General features: G+C 45.6%; 1 protein-coding gene across 4 annotated transcripts in view; it reads left to right on the plus strand.

Annotated features, from left to right (window-relative positions):
* Nucleotides 1-26,009, plus strand: part of JAK2 (Janus kinase 2) — a 1,999,562-nt gene that overhangs the window by 1,284,718 nt on the left and 688,835 nt on the right. For all 4 annotated transcript variants that reach the window (XM_069626008.1, XM_069626007.1, XM_069626009.1 and 1 more), the window contains one exon: nt 10,112-10,239. In XM_069626008.1, the coding sequence (XP_069482109.1) occupies nt 10,112-10,239 (128 nt within the window). The remainder of the gene's footprint in view (nt 1-10,111; nt 10,240-26,009) is intronic.

A 26,009-nucleotide genomic window follows, 5' to 3' on the forward strand; every position in this document is an offset into this window, starting at 1 on the left:
GCCTTCTAAGACATGACTGATTGCTTGCATACGTGAATAAACATACTGAGTGTCACCAGAATGCAATCTGCCCTCTGAACTCTCCATTTCTTCTTCCCCAGTACACATATCTCCCTCCCCAGCTCGCTTACCAGCTCTTTTCCAGAACCACCTAATTCTCTTCTTAACTCCAACACCTTGTTTCCACTAGTGTGCATTTGTTTTCCTTCACTGTTAGGATTTTCATTTAACCACTTTGCCTGCTTCCTAGGATGTATCTTTGTTGCACTACGGACCATTCTTCAGATAAGATACATCGTATCCATAAGGAGAACAAAGAGCACATAGTTCACCAAATAAATTGAGTTATGGTAAAAGTATTATAGGAGGTGGCATCACACCAAGCAATGCAATATGGGCCCAATGACGTATGGCAAAATGTGTCTGGACACACGCTTCAAACAAACTAAGAACAATGTATGTCTCTTGTCTTTTGTTTGGGCTTGTTTGCTGAGGTTTTGACTGGGGCAAAGTGGGCAGCTATGTATGAATGGAGATGAGATTTACTATTTACATGATCTGCTGATTAATTTTGCCAATATAAAAAGTGAACAGTGATTAAGAAATACATGGGATCAGCCAGTTTAATTATCCATTCTGGTTTAAGTAGCTATAATGGGTTTGTCCTTGTCCAGATCCCTCCATGCACTTTCTACTTGTCCTGCTGCAGGTTGAGGGGGCCCAGTTCAGAATAGCTTTTATGGTTCCCTAAAAGACAATATCGCAGCCGTCTGCATATTAATCAGTGCAATTAATGTTAATGCAGCTTACTTTGAGTCCAAGTGAACATTTTCAGCTTGGTGTCTTACCCAAAAACCATACAAATGCTAGCCCAATGCTTTAAAATGAAACCCTCATTGGTGCCATTCTCAGATGGGTTGTAGGGAGCAACCAGTCTATTAATAATAAAGGGTACATCACACATTTTCTATCAGAAGCCTTCACTGGTCACGCTCATGGCGCTTCCTCTACCTCTTCACTGCACTCTCAATGCTGGTCTCTCCCCTGGCACTACTCGGGCGACCTACCTTCATCACTGGCCACTTCTACCTTTAACTTTGTCCCTGCATTCTATTGTCAATCCTTAAACTCTGCTTGCACATGGAGCTATTGTGTCCTGAATTAACTCGCCCTGGACGTCCCTCTAAATACCATCCTTTGGTCTCCTTACCTCATTGATTTCCTGATGTTTTCAGTTCACCACATGTTTTCGCTTTGGTTTGCATTCTGTTGCTGTAATAACTGTCCCTAAAAATATGCCCCCAGAACTACCTAATGGTAAATCTAGTTGCAGTGATCTCTGACTCTGGCCTCACCTTAACAGCTGCCTCTGTATGACGGCCATAAGATCTATCTGCAGTCTCTGATCTCTGCTTACTCCACCACTTCTTTCGAATTTAGGTGTGCTTTACATCTGTGCACCCTCCATTTTGTACTGCATTTGTGTGCTTTCTGGCAATGTTAAATTTAGGTGTGCTTTATATCTGTGCACCCTTCTTGCCTCCCTCAGCTGGTAGGCCGTCTGGTGAGTTGGCCCATGCATACTGCAGCTTCTCAATCTGTCCCTCTTTTCCTCCACTTTCATGACACTCCATCTACTCTAATTGTTACTCTATCACCTATCCCTCTTCTCTCTTACAGTCTGGAAGTAAAAATCTTCAAAAAGATCTCCTGGCCTTTAATCCTGGCCTACCCACTGCTGACACCTACGTTAGTGACACTTCCATACAAACTATCACTGATATCCTCTTCTCAGTCCCTTCTCCAGACCTACAAACCTCCCATCTGATCTCTACCCACCCCTCCTTTTCAACTTCACCCATTAATGGTGGCACTCGATGGGAAATACTCTTGGCATACTTCTCATCCACTAAGTGCATCATTAATGTCTATCATGACCCCCACATACTTGCTAGATTCTTGCTAGATTCTAGGGATGTCATTAATCCTGTTGAAGGGCTCCCCTTTGATGCAACAAAGCAAATTTTGGTGTCCTTGGATATAGAGGCCCTATATAAATATCCCACAAGATAATGCTATTTTGAGTCTGCGGGTTGTGTTTGATAGACGCCCTCTACCGCACATAGTACCAACTGAATTTTTGACATCATGTGCCAAGTTGGTTTTGTGTAAAAGTTTCTTCAAGTTCAAAGATGCTTTTTTCTTACAAGCTAAAAGGACGGCGATGGGCTGTACTTTTGCCCTGAATTTAGCAATTATCTTCATGGCCTTGTTTGAAGAAAATGTTGTGCTTAATGATGTGAACCCCTTCATCAGAAACATCAAGTTATACCGTCGGTATATTGATGATATTTTCTTACTTTGGGAAGGTGACTGATAAATTGGAATGCTTTATGGGTTGGCTTAATCAGGTTGATGTAAATTTAAAATTCACCTTTGAACATTCGACCTCTCTGATTTCTTTCCTTGACCTATCTATTTATAATGAAGATGGTTTTCTGCAAACAGTTGTATAGAAAACCTACAGAAAGGAACACCACTTTGCAGTTTGAAAGCGCAACATCCCAAAAGTCTTCTGCGTAATCTTCCATATGGGATGTTTTTACGGTTACGCCGTAACTGCTCTAGCATCATTCAATTTAATACACATGCGGACGAGTTACAAGCTAAGCTTGTGCATCGTGGTTATCCCTGGAAATGTATCAAACACTAAAGAAAAAGGGTGTGTTATGTTAATCGGGATGCCTTACTCAGTGCAAAACCCAAAAATGTAGAAAAAGAACAGCTAGGTTGCGTATCCACTTTCTGTCAATATAGTGAGGCGATCAAAGCTTTGATTCTGAAGAATTGGAGGATCCTCAACTCTACTGATCTCAAGCTTCAGAAACCATTATTTGCTTTTAAAAAAAAGCAAAAACCTGGGGCAGAAACTTATACGTGCCACCAGATTACCCTTACAAATCCATCAGGTCAGAGATAATAATCTCCACCAAGTTAAAGGCCATTATCCATGTAAAGTACAAATCTGTACTTATCCAATGAGCCCCATCCACCACAGCAGCCATGTTTATGACTTGTAGGAGTCAGGCACTGGTCTACTGCTGGCGTCTACTCATGCAGAGAGGCCAGCCTTTTATTGTTTTTCAGTAGCCTTGGGGCTATATAACTATATAACCCTTACTTGGTTATATAGTTATTCATGTACCTTGTGTATCAACTCCACCCATTAGGGCAGCCACTTGCATGGTTTACAGGGGCTAGGCATCTGGCTGCTGTCAGTGCGGCTTTATGTATTCTTTAAAGGCCATTGCTAATTCTGTTCTGTTACGCGGGTTGATAACAGCATTCGCGGCAAAACAAAAGTTTCCCTTTTTAAAAAAAAAAAGATCCCTTTTTTCCTCACCTGACTAGCGGTCATGTGAGCACTGCTTACTCTACTTCTAGCGCAGTGTTGCCTTTTGAGTCAGCTGTGCGTGCTTTATGGCCATTTAAGGATCTCCCAGCACGTCACCCCGTTGGAGCACTTGGTTTTGCATTTGGCCCTCCGCGCATGCGTGGCGTTAGCAGCGTTTCCATTTCCAGCTCGGAGACAAATTTACTTTGGGTCTCTGTTTCATGCACCAGTCTTAGCCGAGGTGAGTTATTTTGACAGTGGCGATTTCTTTGGCCCCAGTGAGAGCTTACTTATTGGCACTGACACCTCTTCATATTTTCTATTGGTAAGCTGTAGCTCTGTGCCACTGAGCTCGTAATGCACGCCAGGCAGCCCCTTGGCTTCAGAGCCAGCCCAAGCCTCCGGGCAGTGTGAGCTTTCCCATCTCGCGCACTTTATTTATTACATCATGTTTTTGTGACATTATATATGAGCCCCTGTGTTTTGTGGCTCTAATTGGGCTGCATCCAATATATCGTTAAAGCTCTTTATGTGCACTTGACACTACTTTGCTTGTACTTTAGCCCTGTGTTGGTTTATTTACCATCAGCACCTTATTGCTAACTGGCGCTTTTTGGGCCTTTTTCTATTCACAGCTAGTTAATTTTGCTAGCCCTGCAGACTCTGCGTATCCTGCTCCTTTCAAGTTTCTACTGTTTTGGACATTGTCAGTCTAAATATAGACCCCTCAAGGTGAGCCTCCATTCTTTTTACTGTCATCTAGTATACGTTGGCCACTTTTGGGCACGGTCCCTACTTTGATGCTTTGGCTTATTTAGATTATGTTACAAGTTGGGGCACAGGCTGCAATATTGTTTGGTGGTTGTCCCACACAGTCTACTAGCTGAACACAGCAGTGTTTACATTCCAGATCAGTCAGTTGCAATTGAGCAGGTTTCTCCTTTCAGTAATTGTCTCACCTTAGCGTCACCCTGGTGTGTCCGTTCCTTCATCACTTAGCACGGCTCTGCTTTTGGGTCTCACTAACCCTGCGCTTTGGGGTTTAACCCTGTCGATCAGGGACGCCAGTATACCAATTTAGTCCTTGTTTATTAGGCGTCCTTACACATTTTTGTAAAAAGATTTTATCAATTTATTGTGCAGGCAGTTTGTATTTGTATAGCATTTTTATTTAACATGATATAGTTATGTTTTTGTGTGTTTCTTGCAGTATGGTTACATTTTCCTCCTGATGCAGACGTTGTTTAAACCAATATTCCACGTTGAAACCGTTTGAGAAAAATCTTAAAGGGATGCGATCCTTATTTTCTTCTTTTGTGATCGACCTTTACGATAGATTGTGTTTTAATGATCTCTATTGTTTTCTCTACAAATAATAAAATAATGAATGTAGTGTTGAGTAGAAGTCATGAATTTTTCTCCTCAGTTGTTTAGAGTGTTTTTCTTATGTCTTTTAGCAATGTGGATGAATGTCACTGATTGTTAAGTTGTTTGAATGTTGCACTATGAATGGCAAGTGTGTGAGCTTTTTAGCCTATTTTAGGCAAATAATGTTGCTGCTCTGCCTTATTTTGTAATTACTAAGTGTTTAATAGTTTGTGATTAATTCACTATTCCAATTTTTGTATCACTTAAAAATAAAAATGTTGATACGTCATTGTAAATATATTCTCTGGACAATTTTTCTGGTTGTTTTGGTACAATAATACTCTGGTCCCTGCGTCTTTCAGTACTCATATCATGACGGCACTGTCATGGCCGGGTCCACAACACAATCTTCTTCTCTTGGACAGGTGCCTGCCAGCCCTCATAAACTTCCTAGCTTCTCCTGCTACTCCTCCTTCCTCTCGCTCTGCACCTTCCTCATCACCTCTAACTGGTGTACCACCTCCCTGTATCCCTCATAGGTAGTGACCAACTTCACTTAGCAACTCTTCTTTTTCGGCTGTCAAACATTCTTCTGACATCTGCCTCCTTCTTGAAGACTTTGATCTTGACCTCCTCTTTCTCACCGAGATGTGGTTCAGTGCCAACGAAGTCTCTGATTTTAACTCCCTTCTCCCCGACAGCTATAAGATACTCCCCAAACCTCGACCCAACCGGCCTGGTGGTGGAGTAGCCCTGATCTTCCCTGAGTGGTTCCCCGCCCCTCTCTTACCCACCTAGCCCTACTCCTCCATTGAACGTCTTGTCTGCAAGCTTGGTGTCTCTCCCACTCTCTCCCTCAGCCTTGCCACTATCTACAGGCTTCTTGGCCCTGTTTCTGTCTTCCTTTTGGAATGGGCTGATTTCACCTCCTCTCTTCTGACTTCTGCTTCTAAACTCCTCCTCCTTGAAGACTTCAACATCCACCTTGACTCCACTGTGTCTGCCTCTTCTCTCTTCTGTGCTCTCTGTACCTCTCTCCCTCTCTATTCTCCCCTCTGGCCCCACCTACTCTGACGGACACACTCGTGATGCTTTCACCCTTACTGATCTCCCACTCTCCAACCTTCTCACCAATCCGCTCTCCTGATCTGATCACTCTCTCCTCTGGGACCTCTTGGCTTCCTGACCGAGCCTCCACCAGCACTGCCAGCCTCTTTTGCGGTCATCTGTCCGATGAAACGTGTGTCCGCTGCTGCGCTTGCCTCCACCTTCATCCCTCCTTCTTTCCCTCCTCTTGACTCTCCCACTGACTCTATCATTGCCAACATTCATCTTGCTATCACCAACGCTCTAGACATGCTTGCCCTCGTCATGAGGCCTGAAACCTGCCTCCAAGCTTAACAGCTGGAACGACCCAGATCTAGCTGCATTGTAATGTAAGTTCAGAGTTGCCGAACGCAAGTGGTACACATTGGGCTCATCCTTTGACAAACTGGACTGCCACCTACTCCAAAGGCAATACGTCTCTCCATCCGCTCCAAGCAGAGGGCTCATATCCATGCTCATATCTCTGGAGCCTCAAACAACACGACTGAACTCTTCAAAATCTGCAAGGAACTAGCCAATCGATCTGCAGTTTCCACCTCACCTCGTCCTTCTCAGGCCCTCTGTACAGCACTGGCCACCCATTTCACCTCTAAAACCCAGGACATTCTGACCTCTCTCTCTTCTCCCCCTTCCTCCATTCCTCCCCTGGCCCCCATGGCTCCCATGGCCTCTCTTCCACCCCCACCCACTCTCTCCTTCTTCTGACCCATCACAACAGATGGGATCTCTGGTGTAGTCCGCTCTATGAAGGTCTCATCCAAACAGGTTTCTCCCTATTCTTCTAGAACCATTACGGACAACATCAACTCCCTCGCTTCGTCTCTTGCTGACTTCTGCAACCACTCCTTAGCATCTGGCTCCTTCCCTTCTCTCAAGCACTCCCTTGTGCACCCCTTCCTACAAAAGCCTTCAGCCGACCCCTTGTGTCCAGCCAACTGCCGCCCCATCTCTACTACACCCTTCTTTGGGAAACTCCTGGAGAAGTTGGTCTTTCTCCAACTGACCCAACAAACTGAGCTTGTTGGTTTTTTACATGACCATCAATCTGGATTCTGAGCATCCAGAGGCATGTAAAACTGCTCTCCCAAACACCTGTGAAGAATAGGTTGCAAATCTTGACTCTTAACGCTCCTGCTGTCCTCATTCTACTTGACCTCTCTTCCACTTTTGACACGGTCAACCATTCTATCCTAATAAAGCTGCTCCAAGATACTCTGGGTATCTCGGACCAGGAACTGAATTGGTTGACCTCCTTCCTCTGACTGCCCTTTCCAGGTGCTCCTGGGCCCCTTCTCTTCCCCGCCACACTCTCTACATTTGGTGTTCCCCAGGGCTCTATCCTCTCGTCTTGGCTTTTAAACATCTGCCTTGCACCAATTGCTCACCTGATATATGCCTTCTCTTCCTTCTCATTTCCAGTGTTACGCTGATGCCACACAACTCTTCTCCAAGCTCCCCTCTTCCTTCTCTATCATACCTGACGGCCTGTCTGCTATTCAGTCCTGGTGTTCCTCCAACGATCTCTGTCGTAATGCTAGTAAGACTGAGTTTCTTCCTATCGGGTCAGCTGCTTCCCGCTTCCCTCCTGCACTCTGGCCACCATCTATGGGCTCTCCTCCTTCGACTGAAGCTAGAAACCTTTGGGTCATCTTCAACTCCTCTCTCTCCTTCACTCCTCACATCCTGGACCTTGTCAACAAGGCCCACTTTCAATTTCACCTCCTTAGAGGCATTCTCCCCTTCCTCACCATCCCACAGAAACTCAATGTCACTAGAGCTTTGGTCCTCTCCAGGCTGGACTACTGCAACAGCCTCTTTCTCAACCTGCTTCTTTTCCTCCCTCTGCCCTCTTAAACTAATCAAGAATAGGGTTGGAAGACTTATCCTTGGCCTCAAGCCCAGGGACCATATTTCTCCAACCCTAAAATCTTCCACTGGCTCCCGGTTGCTGCAAGGATCAAATTCAAGACCCTTTGCATCATCCATAAGGCTGTCTGGGCCCTGGATCCACACTTCCTGCAACTCTCTCACACTAAATACTCCCCCTCCAGATCCCTTTTGATCTTCCGGCTCCAACTCTCTGCTGGTCAAACACTTCTCCAAGCAGAGAGCTGAAAGCAGTTCTCCCTCTTTTGCTGGCTCCCTCCTCTGGAACAGTCTCCCTTTCTCTTTCCATCTTGAACCGGATCACCTCAAGTTCCATAAATAACTGAAGACCTTTCTCTTTCCCTCTCTCCTTCCTGTGCTGATTGGCGGTCCGGTCCCTCAAGAAATCAATAGGGTCCATCGCCACCAGCTCCCCCCCCCCCCTGCACTGCCCTGTGGACGTAGACCTCCGGCTTTGGCTCGGGTGTCTCTGTCCAAGTAGTTAGCTGTTGCATTCCCCCAAAAGGCACGTCTGGCCCACCCCGGGGAGTCCCCTTAGCCTTTACACCCCTGCCCCCCACCCCTTCTTTCTCTTTCTGCTCTTGCACGTTCTGAATGTCACAAGGCCTAGTAGGACCGATGTTTGTTTCTTTATTATTTATTCATTGTCATTTCCAGTGTTTATTTGTTCCCCCTGCTTCCTTCCCTTTTGCCTTGTGGTGCTTTGAAACAGTTTCTTGTTGTATAAGCACCTTATAAATAACCAATAATATAAATAATAACCAGCAGTTACTCAAAGAAATGTCATCTTCGAAAATATTTCCCTTTCTGCTGTATGACAAATTCAGCTTTTATAATTCCAACTAGAAGAGTGTTTCCCGACAAGACATTCCTCAATGGTAAAACAAAATCAGTCATTATTATGTACACATCATCCTCCTGCAACCTGTATAAAGCAGAGAGAAGCTTGTCATGAGGAGACAAAGAACAGTGGAAATGGCCAGGTTAATGTGCACAAGATCACACACTGAGTAATGTGTCAAAAGTGCACTGTGGAACCAAAACACGCAAAACAAAATTGCAAGCCCAAAGCCTCTCCCCACCCCACCCAGGGTAGGAAGGGAAAGGGTAAACAAAAATAGTAATTCTCTCAATGAGGGTGTCTACGGATTGAATTTGAACTGCATAAGAGCGTAGAGGCAACAAAACCTAGAACACAGACAATCTGTGCTGTAGAGGTAAAGGAAAGCACTGGAAAGTGGTTACTGCAAAACAGGAAGATACAAAGGGAATCTAGGAAGCAGAAAATACTAATAAGCACACTAGATTACTAATCCTGGGATCCAGCAACAAGATATAAGGCACTGGAAACTAAACATAAAGAACCAGGAACAAGGGACTTGCTGCAACCAGGAACACTCCAACAATGACCAGCGCTGGACTGATGCAAACTGAGGTTTTTAAAGCTGGCCATCGATCTCATGCTTCAGGTGTTCTGTTTGCCAGTACCTGCCAGCCACAAATGTTCCTCCTCCTAACCTTGTTATGCAGGGGTGGAGAGGAAGCAGTGGGCAATGTATACTGGGAAGCATACTGTTTGGGCTGCCAAAAACCCAATCTGGATCCGTGAGGGAAGAGAAGTGGAAAATATAGTTTAAGAACGCCCAAATCATCACAGTACTGTGTCGTAGGACTCTGTAAGTCTAATAGGGAAAAGGGCCCAAATTATTGCCTCAAGTGGCGAGCGCAAGGGGAGTAAATCAATGCTTGTGAGAATTTCATTAAGGCTCATCAACCTTTTAGCTTCTGAATCTCAAACTGAGAATGCTGCAGTCTGAACTTGAACAGGATGTCCTTAGGCAGACGGAGCGCTGTCAGATATGTTCTTCATTGGCGCTCTTGCATCATGTTTTTTGTTGATGTCTTTTAAGAGCAGTGAAGCTTAGAAAATGTAGGATACTGAACGATTTCGTTTACATGAAGTGTAAAATTTTTCATCCCAATGTGTGCTATGTAAATACCATTTGGTTTAAGAAAGTGTTTCAGTAGACTCAATGAAAATGGTGCTGTTTTTCTAATTGAAATGTACAATGGAATGGACTCCACTTCTTTTGTTTACTCTAATTGAAATTGTTTGAAAAATGTGAACTAGTGTAAGAGCCATTTTCTTCAATAGCAATTGTATCTCTAACAATGCTTGCCGTTGTCTTTTTCTGCCTTTTGCAATGTGTCAATACTGTTTAATCTTTGTAATGCGCAACTCTTCAATATTTGCTTTCAAAGTTACGTATGAATGGTCTGAATGCATCTTCTCGTTTTGCTCAAGTTTAATTGCTGGTCTGTTTTAACTAAAGTTTTATTGCCTTTGTTTCACAGATATTCTAGTTCAAGAGTATGTCAAATTTGGATCCCTGGACATCTACTTGAAAAAAAACAAGAACTCGATAAACATCTTGTGGAAGCTAGAAGTGGCAAAGCAGCTGGCATGGGCCATGCATTTTTTAGTGAGTAATTCTGTGGTTGTACGTGGACAGTCTTTTCTACGCTAATCCATTTCACATGATCCTTGAATTTCAGTTGTATGTGAGGTTGCAGATCTTTAAGATGTGTACCAAATTCAATCCCTACCACAGGGAAATTGGTTTTTAACAGTGTTGTGGAGGCTTGCATTGTGTGTTATTGATATGGACATCGCTATATGTTAAATTTGAAACCATTGCAAGTAAATGCTATGCTATTTTGGGTTCAGCATGCTGCAAGAAGAAAAACTCCTGTCAAAGGATTGTAAAAAGGTTGCAATGCACTGTTCTTGGAGCCAGTACAATAGTGTGACTTCTCCCTTCATTCTACTGTAACAAGGCACAGAAGCTCGCGTTCAGTCAGGATTTTGTTTGGATTGCGTTTGACCTTTTTAGAAGTCATGCTCTTCAGGACGTGTAATTCTTTGATAGCTTTCCGAAAGACCTCTATATGTACTTGGGTCAACTTAGTTCCTGTGTGATTTGTGATGTTGAGACGAAAATTGATCTCACAACAGCAATATCTTTTTTTTCAATCTATTGTCTCGCAACTGTGACATTCCTGATTTTAGAAAGTGTTTGTATCCTAATGCTATTGTTTTAATTGCTTATCAGGTACTACTTCTCTTTGTTTCAGTAACTCTGGAGAGAGTCCTTTTTATTTAATGGTACAAAAAGCTGTGTGGCAATCTATGCATGTGACCAGAAGACATGTATGGTCATGAAATATTATACACACAATTCTTTATAGGCCTGGAGGGGATGGGAACATTAGTGGTGTGATTCTGCACCAATGTATTGCAGCAACTGTGCTGTCATAGTGCTGGAGATATATGAAAAAATGTATGGATTTGAATGATGTTCCCAGCTTCATATGAAAACCTTAGTTGCGCTTTACACATTTTCAAATAAATAAATTAAATAAATTACTCTATTCTCACACAGATCTGCTTTCTTCCATTTTACTGCCCATCATATTCTTTAAGGCCTGAATGTCCAGCCAGGCCTGCAAGCTGAAATCGGCACACAAGGTTTTTTTAATTACAAACTCATTGTCCTGTACATAGAAAAGATTGCATATCAGCTTGATACTTGTACAAAGGTTAGCTCTGTCACTTGTTGGATGGATATCAATCATGGTTGGTGCGACTCTGCAAACTCTAACCTCTTAAGCTAAATCCATTAGGTTCTTCTGGTTGTAAACACAAGGTTTCATTTTCTTAAAAAAACCTTACTCCCCATTCCTCCACAACTGCCCAAATTAAGACATTTCAGAAAAACTACTCCATCAGATTTGCCCAGCAGTAAATACCAAAAAGGCAATTTCTGTGAATTTTGTTTCAACTCTTATTCATTATTAATCCAACATCTTAAAGAATTGTTGGAGGTTATTCACTTTTTTCATACCTTTATATACATTCTCAGAAAATAACGTATGTACTGGTTTGTTTTTTAATTTGTTTTTATCAAGCACTAAACATATTACTGTAGTGACCTTTGCCCCTGTGACCTACAGATTCAAGCAGGGGCCAAAATATGGGTCCCTTAATATTGACATTCATGGGAAGGTGTACTGCTGGTATTGAACCCTAGACCTGGTAGCAATTCGGAACTGTAAGCTTTTACGGTTTGGACCAACCTTGGGGGTGGATAGATGGGTGGATTCAGTGAGGTGCAAGCATGGGTAATTCCCTGAATCCAGATGCTATGTCACATTACACACTAATTATAAACCTTGGCTGGAGCCATACTGCTTAGGAGAACTAATGATGCTCCTGGATGCTAGGAGACCTAGCGTCTTCAATGTATTTTTGGTTACTGGGTTCATTGCACAGTCATGGCAAAAGTGTTTGATTTGTTTTTCAATATGTAAACAGACACAAATCTAGCTCTAATGATCATCCAGTCCCCTTGTGGATAGTATAGGACAATTCTACAAATAAACCTTTGGTCAGTTCAGACATGAATGGATGGATAATGGCAACCTCTGTATGGCACCCAAGAAGAGGGTAGTGAACAATTAGCAATGTTTTTAATTCCACTTCATAAAATCTAAATATATATATTACCTATGCTGACTATAAAATGGCTTTCAAATCTGTGGATTCTGATAAGGTGTGAAATGTATCTGGGAATTTGGGGGGTGGGCTTGTCTTCTCCCATTACCATTGCTCGAGGAGAAAGGCAGACGTTTTGTGTTGGCCCTTGTCCTGTTTAAACTTTTTTTTTTGTAATAGGCAACCCTGGCTGCAGAAACAAATTTGATAAGCGGGCAGCGTCTCGGGCTGTTTCCCGCTTTCTTAGTCAGATGGGCTGGGAGTCGTGCAGAGGAGCAGAGGCCCTTTGTTGCCGCGCTCCTAAGCCCTTTCCAAGTGGTCTCTTTGCCGCTGATCCCGTGGTAACCTGCAATTATTTACTTTACACGACTCCTGCAAAGTTCTGCATGTCTTGTGCCATGACGTTTGGCTGCATGAACCTTTTTTTGGGTGGTGGCTTAAATACTGCGGAGTCTTCACAAAGACCCTACCTGAAGTCTATTCTCAGGTGGCCAGGGAAAGACCGCTGCTACCTGATCCTGACCCTGGGGGTGGAGGACCCTGTTGGGAGAGACTTGGTATTTGTCTTCCTCAAAGGAAGAAGTGTCAGTACTACCCAACTATGTAATGGCTTGCTGGCAGAGAGAGGTTTTCTTTCCCAAAGCCAAGTGCTTTGATATTGATGAAATAGGTCTACTCCATCATTCATTAGAAATAAGAGCTCCATCCTGAGCCATGATGGTGAAGGTCCCTTTAATACACAGGGGAATTGTAAAAACAAATCTCCCAACATAACATCTTAGAATCTGAAAATCTTAACTCTGTTGTGAATCAGAACTACTCATTAAATCCTTTTAACTCTCTTGTAGAATATATAAATAAGGATACAAATGAGCATAATATATTTGGAAATCAGTCAAAACAGAAAAGGGGATTTGACCATTAAGCACTTAGTCCCACAATGCCCAAGTACTGGGACGAAGAAGAGGAATGCAGAGGCTCAAGTTTGCAAGTGGCAGTCTAATTGCCCTAATGACCCACACCTAAGGGAGACGAGAGGTTTAAATGGTTCCCTCAGGTTCAGGCAGAGTAGCAGAAGGAGTAGTAGTGGAAGGTCGATTGAATGCTGTAACTCCGTGTTGCTGTTGAAGGGGAAGGAAACTGTGGGAGACGCCAGAGATCCCTTGATTAGCAGATTGAAGGCTTGTCCCGAGAGGGTCTCTCCGTTCCATGACCATGTCTGCAGAGGCTGCACAGCAGGAAGCATTGCAGGTGAAGGATTTCCCCCCTGAAGAATGCTGAGGTAGAGGTCACGCAACAGGAAGCTTTGTTTATGAAGCTTTACCCACTGAAAAGTGGACCATCGTGGCAGATGAGCACCCAAGTGTCCTAGAACCTAGGAGTGCTCCATTCCCGAATCCTGCGGGAAGCAAGCTGCCAGGCGGCGTGCAGCAGAGAAGGCAGAGGACCTGAAAGCAGTGGAGCAAGTGGACGTGTGTGCAACAACTGGTGAGTTCACCATCAGTATGTGACCCATAAAGCTCTGCGATCGCCCGATTGCTCAATCTAATGCTTTTGAATATCAAACTGATATAAAGAACTTGAAGTGGCAGTGTAACAAAGCTTTTGAATACCGAGCTGATACCAAGAAGCTAAAGTGGCAGAATAAGAACTCTGGCCAAGAAGGGTATCATAATACAGGTAAAGATCATAGACTTTCTCAGAAACGAAGGAGGGTATAAGAACCACCATTGCCAAAGCCAAAAGAGGGCTACTAAGAACCAAGTTGTCTGTGAGGCATATTGCCAAAAGGGGAGAGCAACAAATGTTGTAAATTACCTATGCACGCATTGTCCAACTCAAATAAGAGATAGTTGAAATATAAGCCATTATCAGCACTTGGTTAAACAAAATGTGGGGAAACGGAAATGGCGGGAGAGCTGCCTTCCTGATAGGAAGTATTCAGGAAGAGAGGAGCATAACCTGCACTGCATGTCGCGATCACAATTGTGGAATAAACAGCAACAATGTGTTTTCTGTCTTCCCAAGAGAAGTGATCAAAACTAATGTTGTGGAAAGTTAAGACTATGGTTGAAGTAAACCACATCACAGAAGTACTTGTAGTAGTAGAAGACATTTTCACCAGTCCTGGCAGGCGAGAAACCAAGGGCAGGGACCTTGTAGTAGTAGAAGACCTGGCAGGTGAGTGAACCAGGTGGAAGTATGTGAAGTACTATACTGTGCTTGAATCCTATGGTGAAGTATTGGCAGGACAAATAAGAGGTTGGGAATTGTTGTGGGGTCATCCTGATAAAACTGTGAAAACATCCTTATTATTTGAAAGACGTTATGTTGAACTCTCTACCATCAGTGGAGATATAAAGAATGGTTGAATATTTGGAACTGTTGATTCAAGTCCACTAGAGGGTGACTGTATTGTTTTTATATTCACAATCCCCAAAACTGCTGCATGTCTTTTAAATTCAATCTTAAGTAATTCTCATTCGAGGGGATTGGGTCCTCCGACGTATTCCATATCTATGACAGTAATCACCACAGCTGAGCTGCTTCAGAAAATCTTTCTGCGTCAATGACGTCGATATGCTGTCCTCGAGGGCCTCGGTCGAGCTGACGTCACCGGATGTTATAAGTAGGAAGGACGATGCCCGTAGCCTCAGTTCCGTTTTCTCCGCGAACTTGTTCGCTTCAGAGATCTCGGCGCGCCTCGGTTCTACTGAATCCTGTCGTTGACTGACACGCATGATGCTTGCCTCTTGTGCCTCTGGGAGGACCATGATATGGATGACTGTGTCGACTGCCAGTCGCTTACATCGAAGGCTTTGCGGGAGCATAAGAAGAAGCTGTCGGTGGGTAAGGTGGCCAAGCCCCGGAAGTTGCGATCCACTGGACTTTCGACGGACGATTTGAGGGGCTACTCTCCGCATCGTCGTCGTAAGTCCGGGGGTTCTCGGTCCAGGAGTCGGTCTCGCCATTCCTCTGACTCTTCGAGGCACTCACAGAAGCACCGTCACAGGTCGCCTTTCCCGTCCTCATCCGAGTACTCTGCCCGTCGGCGGGTTGCTTGTCCCAACAAGCATTCCACTCAGGAGGAATGGGATTCCTTCTGAAAGGAGATGATGGCGATTTTTCAATCGCAGGGCTCCGGTCTGTCAGCGCCATCGCGCCATCGAAGGACGCTGGCCGTGACTGTACTGGAGACACCACTCGTACGCCTTCAGGCTCGAGCGGTCGTCACGACCATCGGGCACCTTCGAGGTCCCGGTCGGACAAGGATGGTCGCTCTAGACATGCCCGTTCCAGGTCCCGGTCCTCAACGCCCTTGAGACCGCGTGAGCCTGTGAAGTCTTCGAGGAAAACATCGTCGTCGAGGGACTCTCTCGAGGCTCCGCCTCCCTGGAAGTCGTTGACGCCATCGGCGCCCAGGCTGTCGAAGGACACGCTCTGGTCTCCGACCTCGAGGCCTGTGTCGATGCCGTCAACGTTGTCGGCGCTTCGCTCAACGCTGATTCCGTCGACGCCCTCAACGCCTTTCGAGGCTGCTTTGTCAGAGGTACCCCGTGGCACGGTGGAACCCCCCCCCGAAAGGCTCTGGCCAAGGCTAAGAATGTCTTTGTCCCTTTTTCTGTGCTCTCTTTCCAACCTCTGGATTATATTTCTGAGGGGGATGAGGGATCTGAGGAGGGTTTGGTGCCTGAGGAGGTGCCTGACGAGATTTTGTCTGGTCACAGCCAGATTGAAGACCTGCGTCAGTCACTGCACAACGCCAGTCGTCTGGACACCTCTCCGGAGGTGGAGTTCTGAGGGTCACGGAATACTTGGGGTGGTCTGCGCCACCTGTGGCTTTTCTGCAGGATGACCTGACGGACATCCTCGACCATAGTCCTCCAACTGAACTGGTACCGCCATTCCATATGGCCTTGCATAGAAGGGTGGCTGCAGCTTGGACTGCTCTGGAGAGTCTCCCGGCAGTGGGCAAGTCTTTGCCGTGAAAATACTGCCCAGCCAGTAGTGACCCCTGCTACTTGACCACGCACCCCACTCCGGAGAGTTTGGTGGTGCCGGCGGCCACGGCCCCAGCAAAACAGGCGTCGTACCCTACCATCCCTCCTGATAGGGACGACAAGAGTTTTCTTCAGGGGGTATGGGTTTACAGGCAGCCAACTCTGTGTGTGCCTTGTCACGTTTCACGCACACTCTGTGGAACTGTATTTCCTTGGCGGCTGACCATATTCCCGAAGGGGAGGAACAGGATGGTTTTCTTGCTATTGTACAGGATAACAAGGATGCCATGTGTGAGGCCGTTCAGTCGGGTTTGGACATGGCAGATTGTGTCAGCCAGTCCATGGCGGCGAGCACCGTAATACGCAGGTTTGCGTGGTTGCTGAAGTCGGGGTTTGCTCCTGATGTGCAGGCCCGGCTCCTCAACATGCCCTTTGATATTGAACATTTTTTTTTGTTAGCAAGGCTGACGAGAGCCTTGAGAGGTTCCAGACCTCCAAAGCTGCAGCGAAGTCGTTGAGCGCTGCAGTTCGCCAACCTCCAGCTTTTTGTCCTAGGGGACAGCAATGGCGAGGAGGTTCCTTTCGATATTACTCATCCTTTAGTAAATCGAGAGGAGCTGCAAGTCAAAGGGGCCACCGTAGCAGTGCCAGAGGTGGAAAACAGGGTACTCGAGGTGCCAAGGCCGCTCGGGCTGTTGCCTCTTTGCCCTCAGGCACTGCCGCAGCCGCTTCAGCTCAGTCATGAGGCCATGTCCCATGGTTCGCTGGTTGGGGGAAGGCTGGTGCAGCATCTTGTAGAATGGTGTGCCATTACTTCAGATGTGTGGGTTCTGGAGATCATAGCTCACGGCTACTGTCTTCCTTTCCGGCAGAGGCCTCACGACAATCCACCAGGGAATCTCTCTTTGAAGAGTCTGGATCTGCTTCTTAAGCAGGAAATTCAATCCCTGCTGGAAAAGGCGCCATAGGACTGGTGCCTGTAGCGGAGAGGAACAAGGGATGGTATTCCCCTTATTTTTTTATTTCGAAGATAGACGGGGGATTGAGACCCATCATGGACTTGCGCGGTTTGAACAAGCTCCTCAGGAAGGACAAGTTCAAGATGGTTACTCTTTCTCAAGTCCTCCAGGCCCTTCAACTTCAGGACTGGTTGGTGTCTCTCCACCTCAAGGATGCTTATTTTCATGTGCCGATCCATCCAAAGCACAAGAAGTACCTGAGGTTCCCGGTTGGCGACTCGCACTTTCAGTTTCGGGTCCTGCCGTTCGGATTGACCTCTGCTCTAAGGGTATTCACCAAGCTCATGGTGGTGGTGGCAGCGTATCTCAGGAAAGGGGGGATTCACGTCTACCCCTACCTGGACGATTGGTTGATCAGGGCGCGCTCTACTGAGCAAGTCCTGGATCATCCGTCCATCACCTGCCACTCCCTTCACAGGCTGGGCTTCTCCCTCAACTTAAAGAAGTCCCATTTGACGCCAGCCCAGCAGCTCCAGAACATCGGAACAGTGCTCGACACTTCCCTGGGGCAGTGTTTTCATCCCCAGGTGAGGGCTCATCACATTCAGCAGATGGTGCACAAGTTTTAACATGCCCAGAGTCTCCCAGCGTTCGAGTTCTTGAGGTTGCTCGGCCTCATGGCCTCCTGCATTCTTCTGATGCCGGAGGCCAGGTTGCGGATGAGATCTCTGCAGTGGGCCCTCAAGATGCAATGGTTGCAGTCCTCCGGCAGGATGTCGGACCCCGTTTGGGTGCCGCCCTCGGTCGCCCAGGACCTTCTATGGTGGGCCGTCAACGGCAATCTGATGAAGGGGGCTCTGTTTTGGCTACCCTGGCCAGAGGTGACGACCGTGACGGGCGCATCCCTCACGGGATGGGGAACTCGTGCAAACGAGTTGACAGTCAGCGGTCGTTGGTCTCCGTCGGAGTCCAGACTCCATATCAATCTGTTGGAGCTGTGGGCTGTCAGGCTTGCCCTGAAGGCTTTTCTGCCGACTGCGCAAGGAAGGAATGTCCTGATTCTGACGGACAACACAGTGGCCATGCACTACCTCAACAAAAAAGGAGGGGGGCAGGGTCACTTACTCTGTGCAGGGAGGCGATGCAGCTCTGGTTCTGGGCCATCCAGCAGGAAGTTTCGATCTCAGCAGTTCATCTGGCCAAAGACGAAAACGAGACGACGGATGCTCTGAGCAAACAGAGCGCGATCTCTCACAAGTGGGAGCTGGCTCAGGAGATTCTCCTGGAGATCTTCGCTCTTTGGGGGACCCCTCAGGTGGATCTCTTCACCTCCAGTGTCAACCGGAAGTGCGAAAGGTTCTGCTCGCGGGAATTTCCTCCAAAAGGAGCCTTAGGAGACGCATTTGTGGTGGAGTGGTCCTTCCCACTGCTGTATGCATTTCCTCCAGTCCCAGTCATCCCGCAAGGGCTGCGGAGGTAACAGAGGTTCTGTTCTTGGATGATCTTCATTGCTCCGGCTTGGGCTCAGAGGACGTGATACCCGGACCTTCTCGACTTGTCCATCTGCCCTCCACGTCGTCTTCCCTACCGAGATGACCTGCTCTCACGGGAGGGGGGGTCAGGTTAGAACCTCCCTGAAGACGTGATGGAGGTTTTGCTTTCGGCCAGACGGCCGGCAACAAAGTCCCTGTACCGTTGCCATTGGAGAAACTTCTGCGACTGGTGCAGGGTTAAGAATCTGGATCCTTTCTCATGTGACATTCCTGTAGTTCTGTCTTTTTTGCTTTCGTTGGCCCACAGCGGCCTGCAAGTGGGTACTGTTAAAGGTTACCTGGCGGCGCTGTCTATATTTAAGCGCTCGTCTGAGGAGTATTCTTATTTTAAAATTCCTTTAATTTCTCCGTTTCTCAAAGGACTCACTGTGTTTCCGCCGGCACCTTTCCAGGTGCCTGGTTGGGATTTGAACCTTGTTCTGAAATTCCTGATGGGTGCTCCGTTTGAGCCTTTACATTCTTGTCCTTTGAGGCTGTTAACCCTTAAAACTGTGTTTTTAGTTGCGGTCACTTCCGCTCGCAGAGTAAGTGAGTGAGTTGCAGGCACTTTCAGTTAAGCCACCCTTCACTGTGTTTCATAAGGACAGGGTTGTCCTTAGAGTTCATCCTTCCTTTGTTCCGAAGGTGGTGTCGGAATATCATTTGAGCCAGAAGGTTATTCTTCCGGCATTTTATCCTCCTCCACATCCGGGTAAGGAAGAGGAGAGGCTCCATAGGTTGGATCCTAGGAGAGCTTTAAGTTTCTACATTTCTCGCATGTCCCGGGTCAGAGTGGACGATCAGCTCTTTGTTGGTTACGCTGGAAGGCGTTTAGGACAAGCTGTAACTAAGCAAACTTTGTCTAGATGGATTATCTTGGCAATTTCTGAATGTTACCGCTTGGCGGGTAAGGACCCTCCGGTAGGCTTAGGGGCCCTTTCTACTAGGGGTATGGCTGCCTCTACTGCCCTGCAGAGGGGTGTTCCTATTCGTAACATCTGTGATGCAGCCGCTTGGGCTTCGGTCCATACTTTTTTACGTCACTACTCCCTCGATTCTATCCATGGGCAGGATCTGGCCTTGGGCAAGGTGGTCCTTTACTCTGCAATTTGATTGGGCATTCTAAATTTCTATATTCTAAATTCTTTTCCCTCCTCCATACGTTGGTACTGCTTTGGGAGTCTGTCATAGATATGGAATACATCGGAGGGCCCAATCCCCTCGAAGAACAAGTTACTCTCTTACCTGGTGTAACGTTCTTTCGACGGGATGGTGTTAGGCAGAAACCTGTGCAGTTCCCTTGGGGAACACTGCAAAAGATTTAAGACTACAGGTATAGCAGTAAACCCACTTGGTAGCAGTCCGCACCACCCAGATTTACCTGGTAGCTGTGGCTGAGCAGTCAGACTTCCCTCAAGAAGAGTTAGGCAGTATGCAAAGTATACACAATATGTACTCAGACACAATAGCACAAGCAAACACTGACCAGAGCTTGGTTTCAAAAGTATATAGTTATTTATTTTTTTAAGAACACATAAGTTGAAAACACTCTAGCAAAGTATAGTAAAAACACTTAAAACACAGTTATAATGAAAGCAGTTTCAACCCTTACTCCTATCTAGACAACTCTAAGTTAACTCCACATAATTAAAACAGAGGTGAGCGCTTAACGTTAGATGACACTCTAGTAGGTTTAAGGAAGGGATAAAAAGAAACAGAAATGGGTTAAACACACCACTCTAAGGTTCAGAACACTTGCAATAGGCTCAAAGAAGCACAAAGTCACAGGTGAGCAAAAGTCACTAGGCAGGGCCCACTCTTAGAGTAGCCGGAGCGAAAATGTGCCCAAGATCACACTGTTATTAGGGATTCAAAGTCTTGCAAAGAGTTAGAAAGAGTTTAGAGTGGCTTAGAAGTTTAGCCAGGGTATTCCAGGCACTCCCAGGTTCGAAAGCCGGGGGCTAAATCTACCCCGTACAGTCGGTGGCAAGGGAAGCCAGGCGGAACACGGTACCTTAAGCGGAAAGGATCCTCCAGCGGTGGCAGTTGTTCCAGGCAGTGGCAGCAAGGCTCGACGTCGGTCAGGGGAGAAGAAGTTCTCGCAGAAGAGCAGAAGAAGAAGGTCGTTGCACTGCCCGGGAAGAAACCAGCCGCGGAGTCCTCCGGTCAAAGGGTTGTACCGACTTTCGTGGTTGGGGTAAAAAGTGGTGGGGTTCCGGTTGCCGGGGTGCTTGGCACTGGCAAGGCGGCCACGAGATACCTCGAGAAGCGAAAAGAAGGCGAAAACTGGTTGTCCCCACCAGTCAAGGGAAGGAGCCACTCCGTTAAGAGTTCTCCTCGGTCGTCGGGAAAAGTGGTGAGACGGTTCAGCAGGGCTCCACCGGGTGGTGTCGTCGAAGCAGGTCGGCTCAGCTCTTCCCTCGTCGGATTCTTGGTCCTGTGGCGACTTCTAAAGTTCCAGTCCCCAAAGCCCTGCTTTTATGCAGCAAACCCCCATTCACCCAGCCTAGCTGTCACTCAAACATGCTAAGTGGTGAGCCGGCCGGCTCACCACTTGGGCCAATCAGGACGGAGTGCGACTTGAGTTACCAAGGTAACTCAGTCCAGGGTGCCTAAATCCCCCTCCACCCCTCCTAAGTACCCCAGACAGAGTGGCACCACTTTGGAGGGCTTCTGTGGAGAAGCCCGCCAAAAGTGGGACAAAGGGCTCCACTTTGGGTCAGAGTTACAGAGGCGAACGCCAACGCCATTTTAGAATCAAGTTTTGGCAAAAAGTCCCAACCGGAGTCATAATAATAAATATATAAACCGGCGGTATGTTTAAGGCTACCGTAAATAAATAATTAAATGTGTTAGCCTAAAACAATGGGAAATCCCATAGGAAAATATTCGCGGTTGAATATAAAACGTAGTTTCCACTGCCACCAGCCAAAACTCGATCAGGGGGGACGGAGACGTGCCCCCTCGACTAACAGACCCTGGGGCAATCGAATTGCCCCAGCCAGTACGTCCACAATATGATGGTTTGTACTGGTTCTGTTCAGGATTCAAGACTAGCAAAGTCTTTGGTGACTTTACATGCCCTGGGAGACAGTAGTCAGTCCCAGGGTATGGAGTCTATGTTGGGGAGTCCCTAGGACACCCCTGGGTCACGGCACAGAGGGTGCTGTGTAACCCACATCACAAAAATACATGAGGCCCTATGGAGTAAAAGACCCCATAGCCCATTCAACACAAGGTTTAACCAAGAAAACACACTTCAACATGTCCAAGAGTGAGGGTAAAAGAGTCCCACTCTTGGCAGGAGAAAAAAAGAAACCCCAGAAATCCAGCAAAGCTGCTGGGGGACTCACTAGGTAGGGAAATTCAGCCTAAACAGAGAATTCTCCCTAACAGATGGTCTGACGACGTATTCCATATCGCTCCCTCCCTACCTGCCCCGCTACAGAATTTCTTATGCGATTGCAGCTTACTTTTCCACAAGGCTTTCTGTGGTCATACTGGCAGTGTTTTGGTGCCACACGTTCTGGGGAAAAAACTACAACTGAGGCTACGGACGTCGTGCGTCCTACTTATAACATCCGGTGACGTCTGCTCGACAGAGGCCCTCGAGGACAGCGTATCGATGTCATTGATGCAGGACGCCGAAGGATTTTTCCGAAACACTACAGCTGTGGTGATTACTGTCATAGATATGGAATACGTCGTCGGACCATCCCATCGAAAGAACGTTACCAGGTAGGAGAGTAACTTGTTCATCTCCAATGGGGATGAGAATTGTCTCCTCAACTTTTTTTTTACCCTTCAGAGTCTACCTCTTTCACATGTTCCAAGGGCACTGAACCAAGAGATAAAATCCTGGAAGGAGTCACTTCGAAGGCCCCCATTCAAATGAAGAATTTGGCTCCCAGTTCCGGATACGTTCCTGGAAGTAACAAAATCTTCTCAACTGACAGCCATCCTAACTTTCTTAATATTCCTCCCCATTCAAAGTTAACATCAGGGACTTTAGTTACTGAAATCAGATTTGATACCTAACGATACAATTCCACAGGTGGCTCCTACAGCAAGAATACCCACACATAACCCTAATTCTACTGTGTCTCTGTCACCTCTGTCTCAGAATATTGTGGTAGGACGGTCAAAGTTGTCATGTGAGGAGACTAGTACTTATTTGAAAACATTCAATCTAATTTTATTTCAAGAAACTTGGTCAATGGAAGGAACTGATGCTAGATGGATATCGTCACTTCCTAGTTTGCTTACTACAGTGAAAACGCCATGGGGGAGATGTTTTGGTGGTTTGGCCTTTTTGCTAAGGTCATCTTTAAGATGTTAAGTTACACCTTTGAATACTAAACTGAATTTTGTATAAGCACTAAATCTTGTGTTTGGAAAAAGGTATATAGTGGGCTTAGTGAAGTCATGGCCCCTTGGGTTGTCTGATCCTCAAAGAATTTGGCGAGGACAATGTCTTAAGAGAATGTCCTTGGTCCAATTTGATTTTACTTTGGGATTGTGGGGGGGGGGGGGCGGAAGGGACTGATTTCAATCTAAAGATGGGTAATGGCACCATAAAGGCCATTTTTCACCCCCTGGAGGACATGGCCATGCAAATTCCATACCTGACAATGATAGATGCTCGCACCTGCTCAATGGGATTTCTTTTCTTCTGGCTCTTGGAGTGCGGTCTTTGATCAGTTAATGGTCGCACATCCACTGACATCCTACGTAATTATACTTTCAAGTACTATCAGGGGGATTCAACAATTGATTATATTTGTATTGCAGCTAAGTACTGCCAACTCATTAACTCCTCCTTTCTGATTCCAGACCGCCACCCCAAATCAAATGGTCCTCTGACGGGATCCAAAATGTATTGCCATCTATATCGGACGTAGACTCTGTATCCAATTGCAAACAAAGAGTTACATTGGGTCACATAAATAAGTCTACAATTTATGTACAAATACTATTGGCGAGTAACTCATATTTTTCCAGGGCCTTATCATTTTTTCATCTATTAACCTTGAATTTGTCCAAACTGTGCAAGATTAATACTAAACGGCAATCCACAACTATTTAGAAAGGATGGTTTAATAAAGACTTTGAAGTAATGAAATCAAACCTACTCTCAGCATTAAAGAAAACTTCCCCAGTTAACATAGGTGCTCCTGGTGCAGGCAAATTATAAAAAGGCTCTAGCCCAACACTAAGTGGAACGAGAGAATCTTGCTTAAAAGGAACTTGTGGAGGCCTGTGCAGCAAATAACAAAAAAAAAAAAGTTCTGGGATCTTGTAACAAATGTCCCGCACCACCCCACCACGCCCTGTAAGCGAAATGTTAGTGGTCTTGAAAATAATGTTAAGGATCAAATGTGGGTGGACCACTTCAATGCTTTATACTACATGTGTCTTCTCTAAGATGTAACCAAGCAATGTAATATGTCTCTAACCAAGGCCCATTAGAATTAACTATACAAGAGGTAACTTAATCCATTGTGAAACAGTCCCATAATCGTTCCCTTGGCCCGGATGGAATCCCGGCTGATCTCTTTCAAGATATGAACGAATTCTGGGGCCCTATTCTTACGATCATTTATAATTCAATAATCAAAACAGGTAGGATCCCTAAATCTTGGAAATTGGCAATAATATTTCCAATCTTCAAAAAAGGGAATAGAACCAGCCTGTGTGGCCTACAGGCCCATTTCCATTTTTAATACTACTTTTAAAATATTTGGAAGGGTACTGTTAGAAACACTGGAACATTGGGTAGGAGAAAACAATATCTTGGCCAGGGTACAGAGTTGGGCTTCAGCCGGGCCTAGGGACATCGAAGAAGCCCCTAACCACCATTTAATAATAGCTTGTTGATTGCACAGAAAGAAAGAGTCACTTTATTTCGCTTTTATGGATCTGAGCAAAGCCTTTGATAGTCAACATATCAATATTATTACTTTTGCTGAGGTCATTGAATTGCCCAAAAAACATTTTAAATATTCTGATCAATTTACATCAAGGCAATAAGGTTTGTGTCAGAAGTGGAGCAAATGGACTCTGCACTCCTTATTTTGAGATTTCTTCGGGAGTGCAGCAAGGGTGTGTTCTGGCCCCATTGTTGTTTTCATTATACATAAATAGTTTGCATGATTTCCTTGTAAAAAAGGGTGCAGACGCACCTAAAATTGGGAATATGTTTCTACCTGCATTGGTTTATGCATACGATACTGTGCTCATTGCTCAGACCCGTAAGCTTTACAAGGCCTGATCACTGAGTATACTATTTTCATGAACCAATTCGATTGCAAGGTTTGCAAGCATGGTCTGCTCGTCAAAAAGGAAACCCTGATAAAATACCTCATATGTGGCAACCAATGTGTAATACCTCATGCTGCAAAATTGGACTACCTTGTTGTTGGTCTCGACAAGCTTAACGGGTGGTCCCCACATTGTTAAACAAGCACGCAGGATGAAACAAGCCCTTGGTGTGGTTGCACTATTCACAAGAATGTGAAAATCGCAGCCATTGAATAAGATCCTAAAATTCTACTGTAGGCAAACGAAATGTGTTGTATTGTATGGTACTACCTCAAAAGGCTTTCCACTCCAAACGGCTGAGAATGTGTTTAAAATAAAAGTTTTTGGGACCCTTCACAGTCAGCTCCCTACACTACCTGGAGGTTATAGCCCTGGAGCTGGTCCTCCATCGGATGTATCTCTGATCAAATCCCAAAGCAATTTTAACGCAGTTCATTATTTCTAATATTTTAAACAAATCTGGTGCCTAGCCTATTTCATGGATCAATAACGTCAAGAAGTTTTTATCAAACATTAAAGCATTACCCCTTTTCTCCTCCCCACTAGACATTAGATTTGCCAGTGATGCAAGAAATAAATGTAATTTTTTTTTTTTAATATGATCAGTGTGAGAGTACAGAATTATTGAAACCGGCTAATCGTAAATATGTAATGTTTGCATCAAACATAGTCCAGGATTACCTTTTTCCAAGATTAACTTTTGTTGAACAATATGTTCAAAGAGAGAGTCTTGTTAACAGCGTACATCTTAATTGCTTTCCCCTTGGGCTGGTGACTGTACACTGTACAATAGCAATTTGGACCAAAGCTGTAATGTGTGTTCTGTTTCCTGCAAAGATTTATTGCACTTCATATTCTTTTGTATGGCTTACGCTTATGTCAGAG

Source organism: Ambystoma mexicanum, chromosome 6p (assembly GCF_040938575.1).
Source record: "Ambystoma mexicanum isolate Mex_15411 chromosome 6p, UKY_AmexF1_1, whole genome shotgun sequence".
NCBI lineage: Eukaryota > Metazoa > Chordata > Amphibia > Caudata > Ambystomatidae > Ambystoma > Ambystoma mexicanum.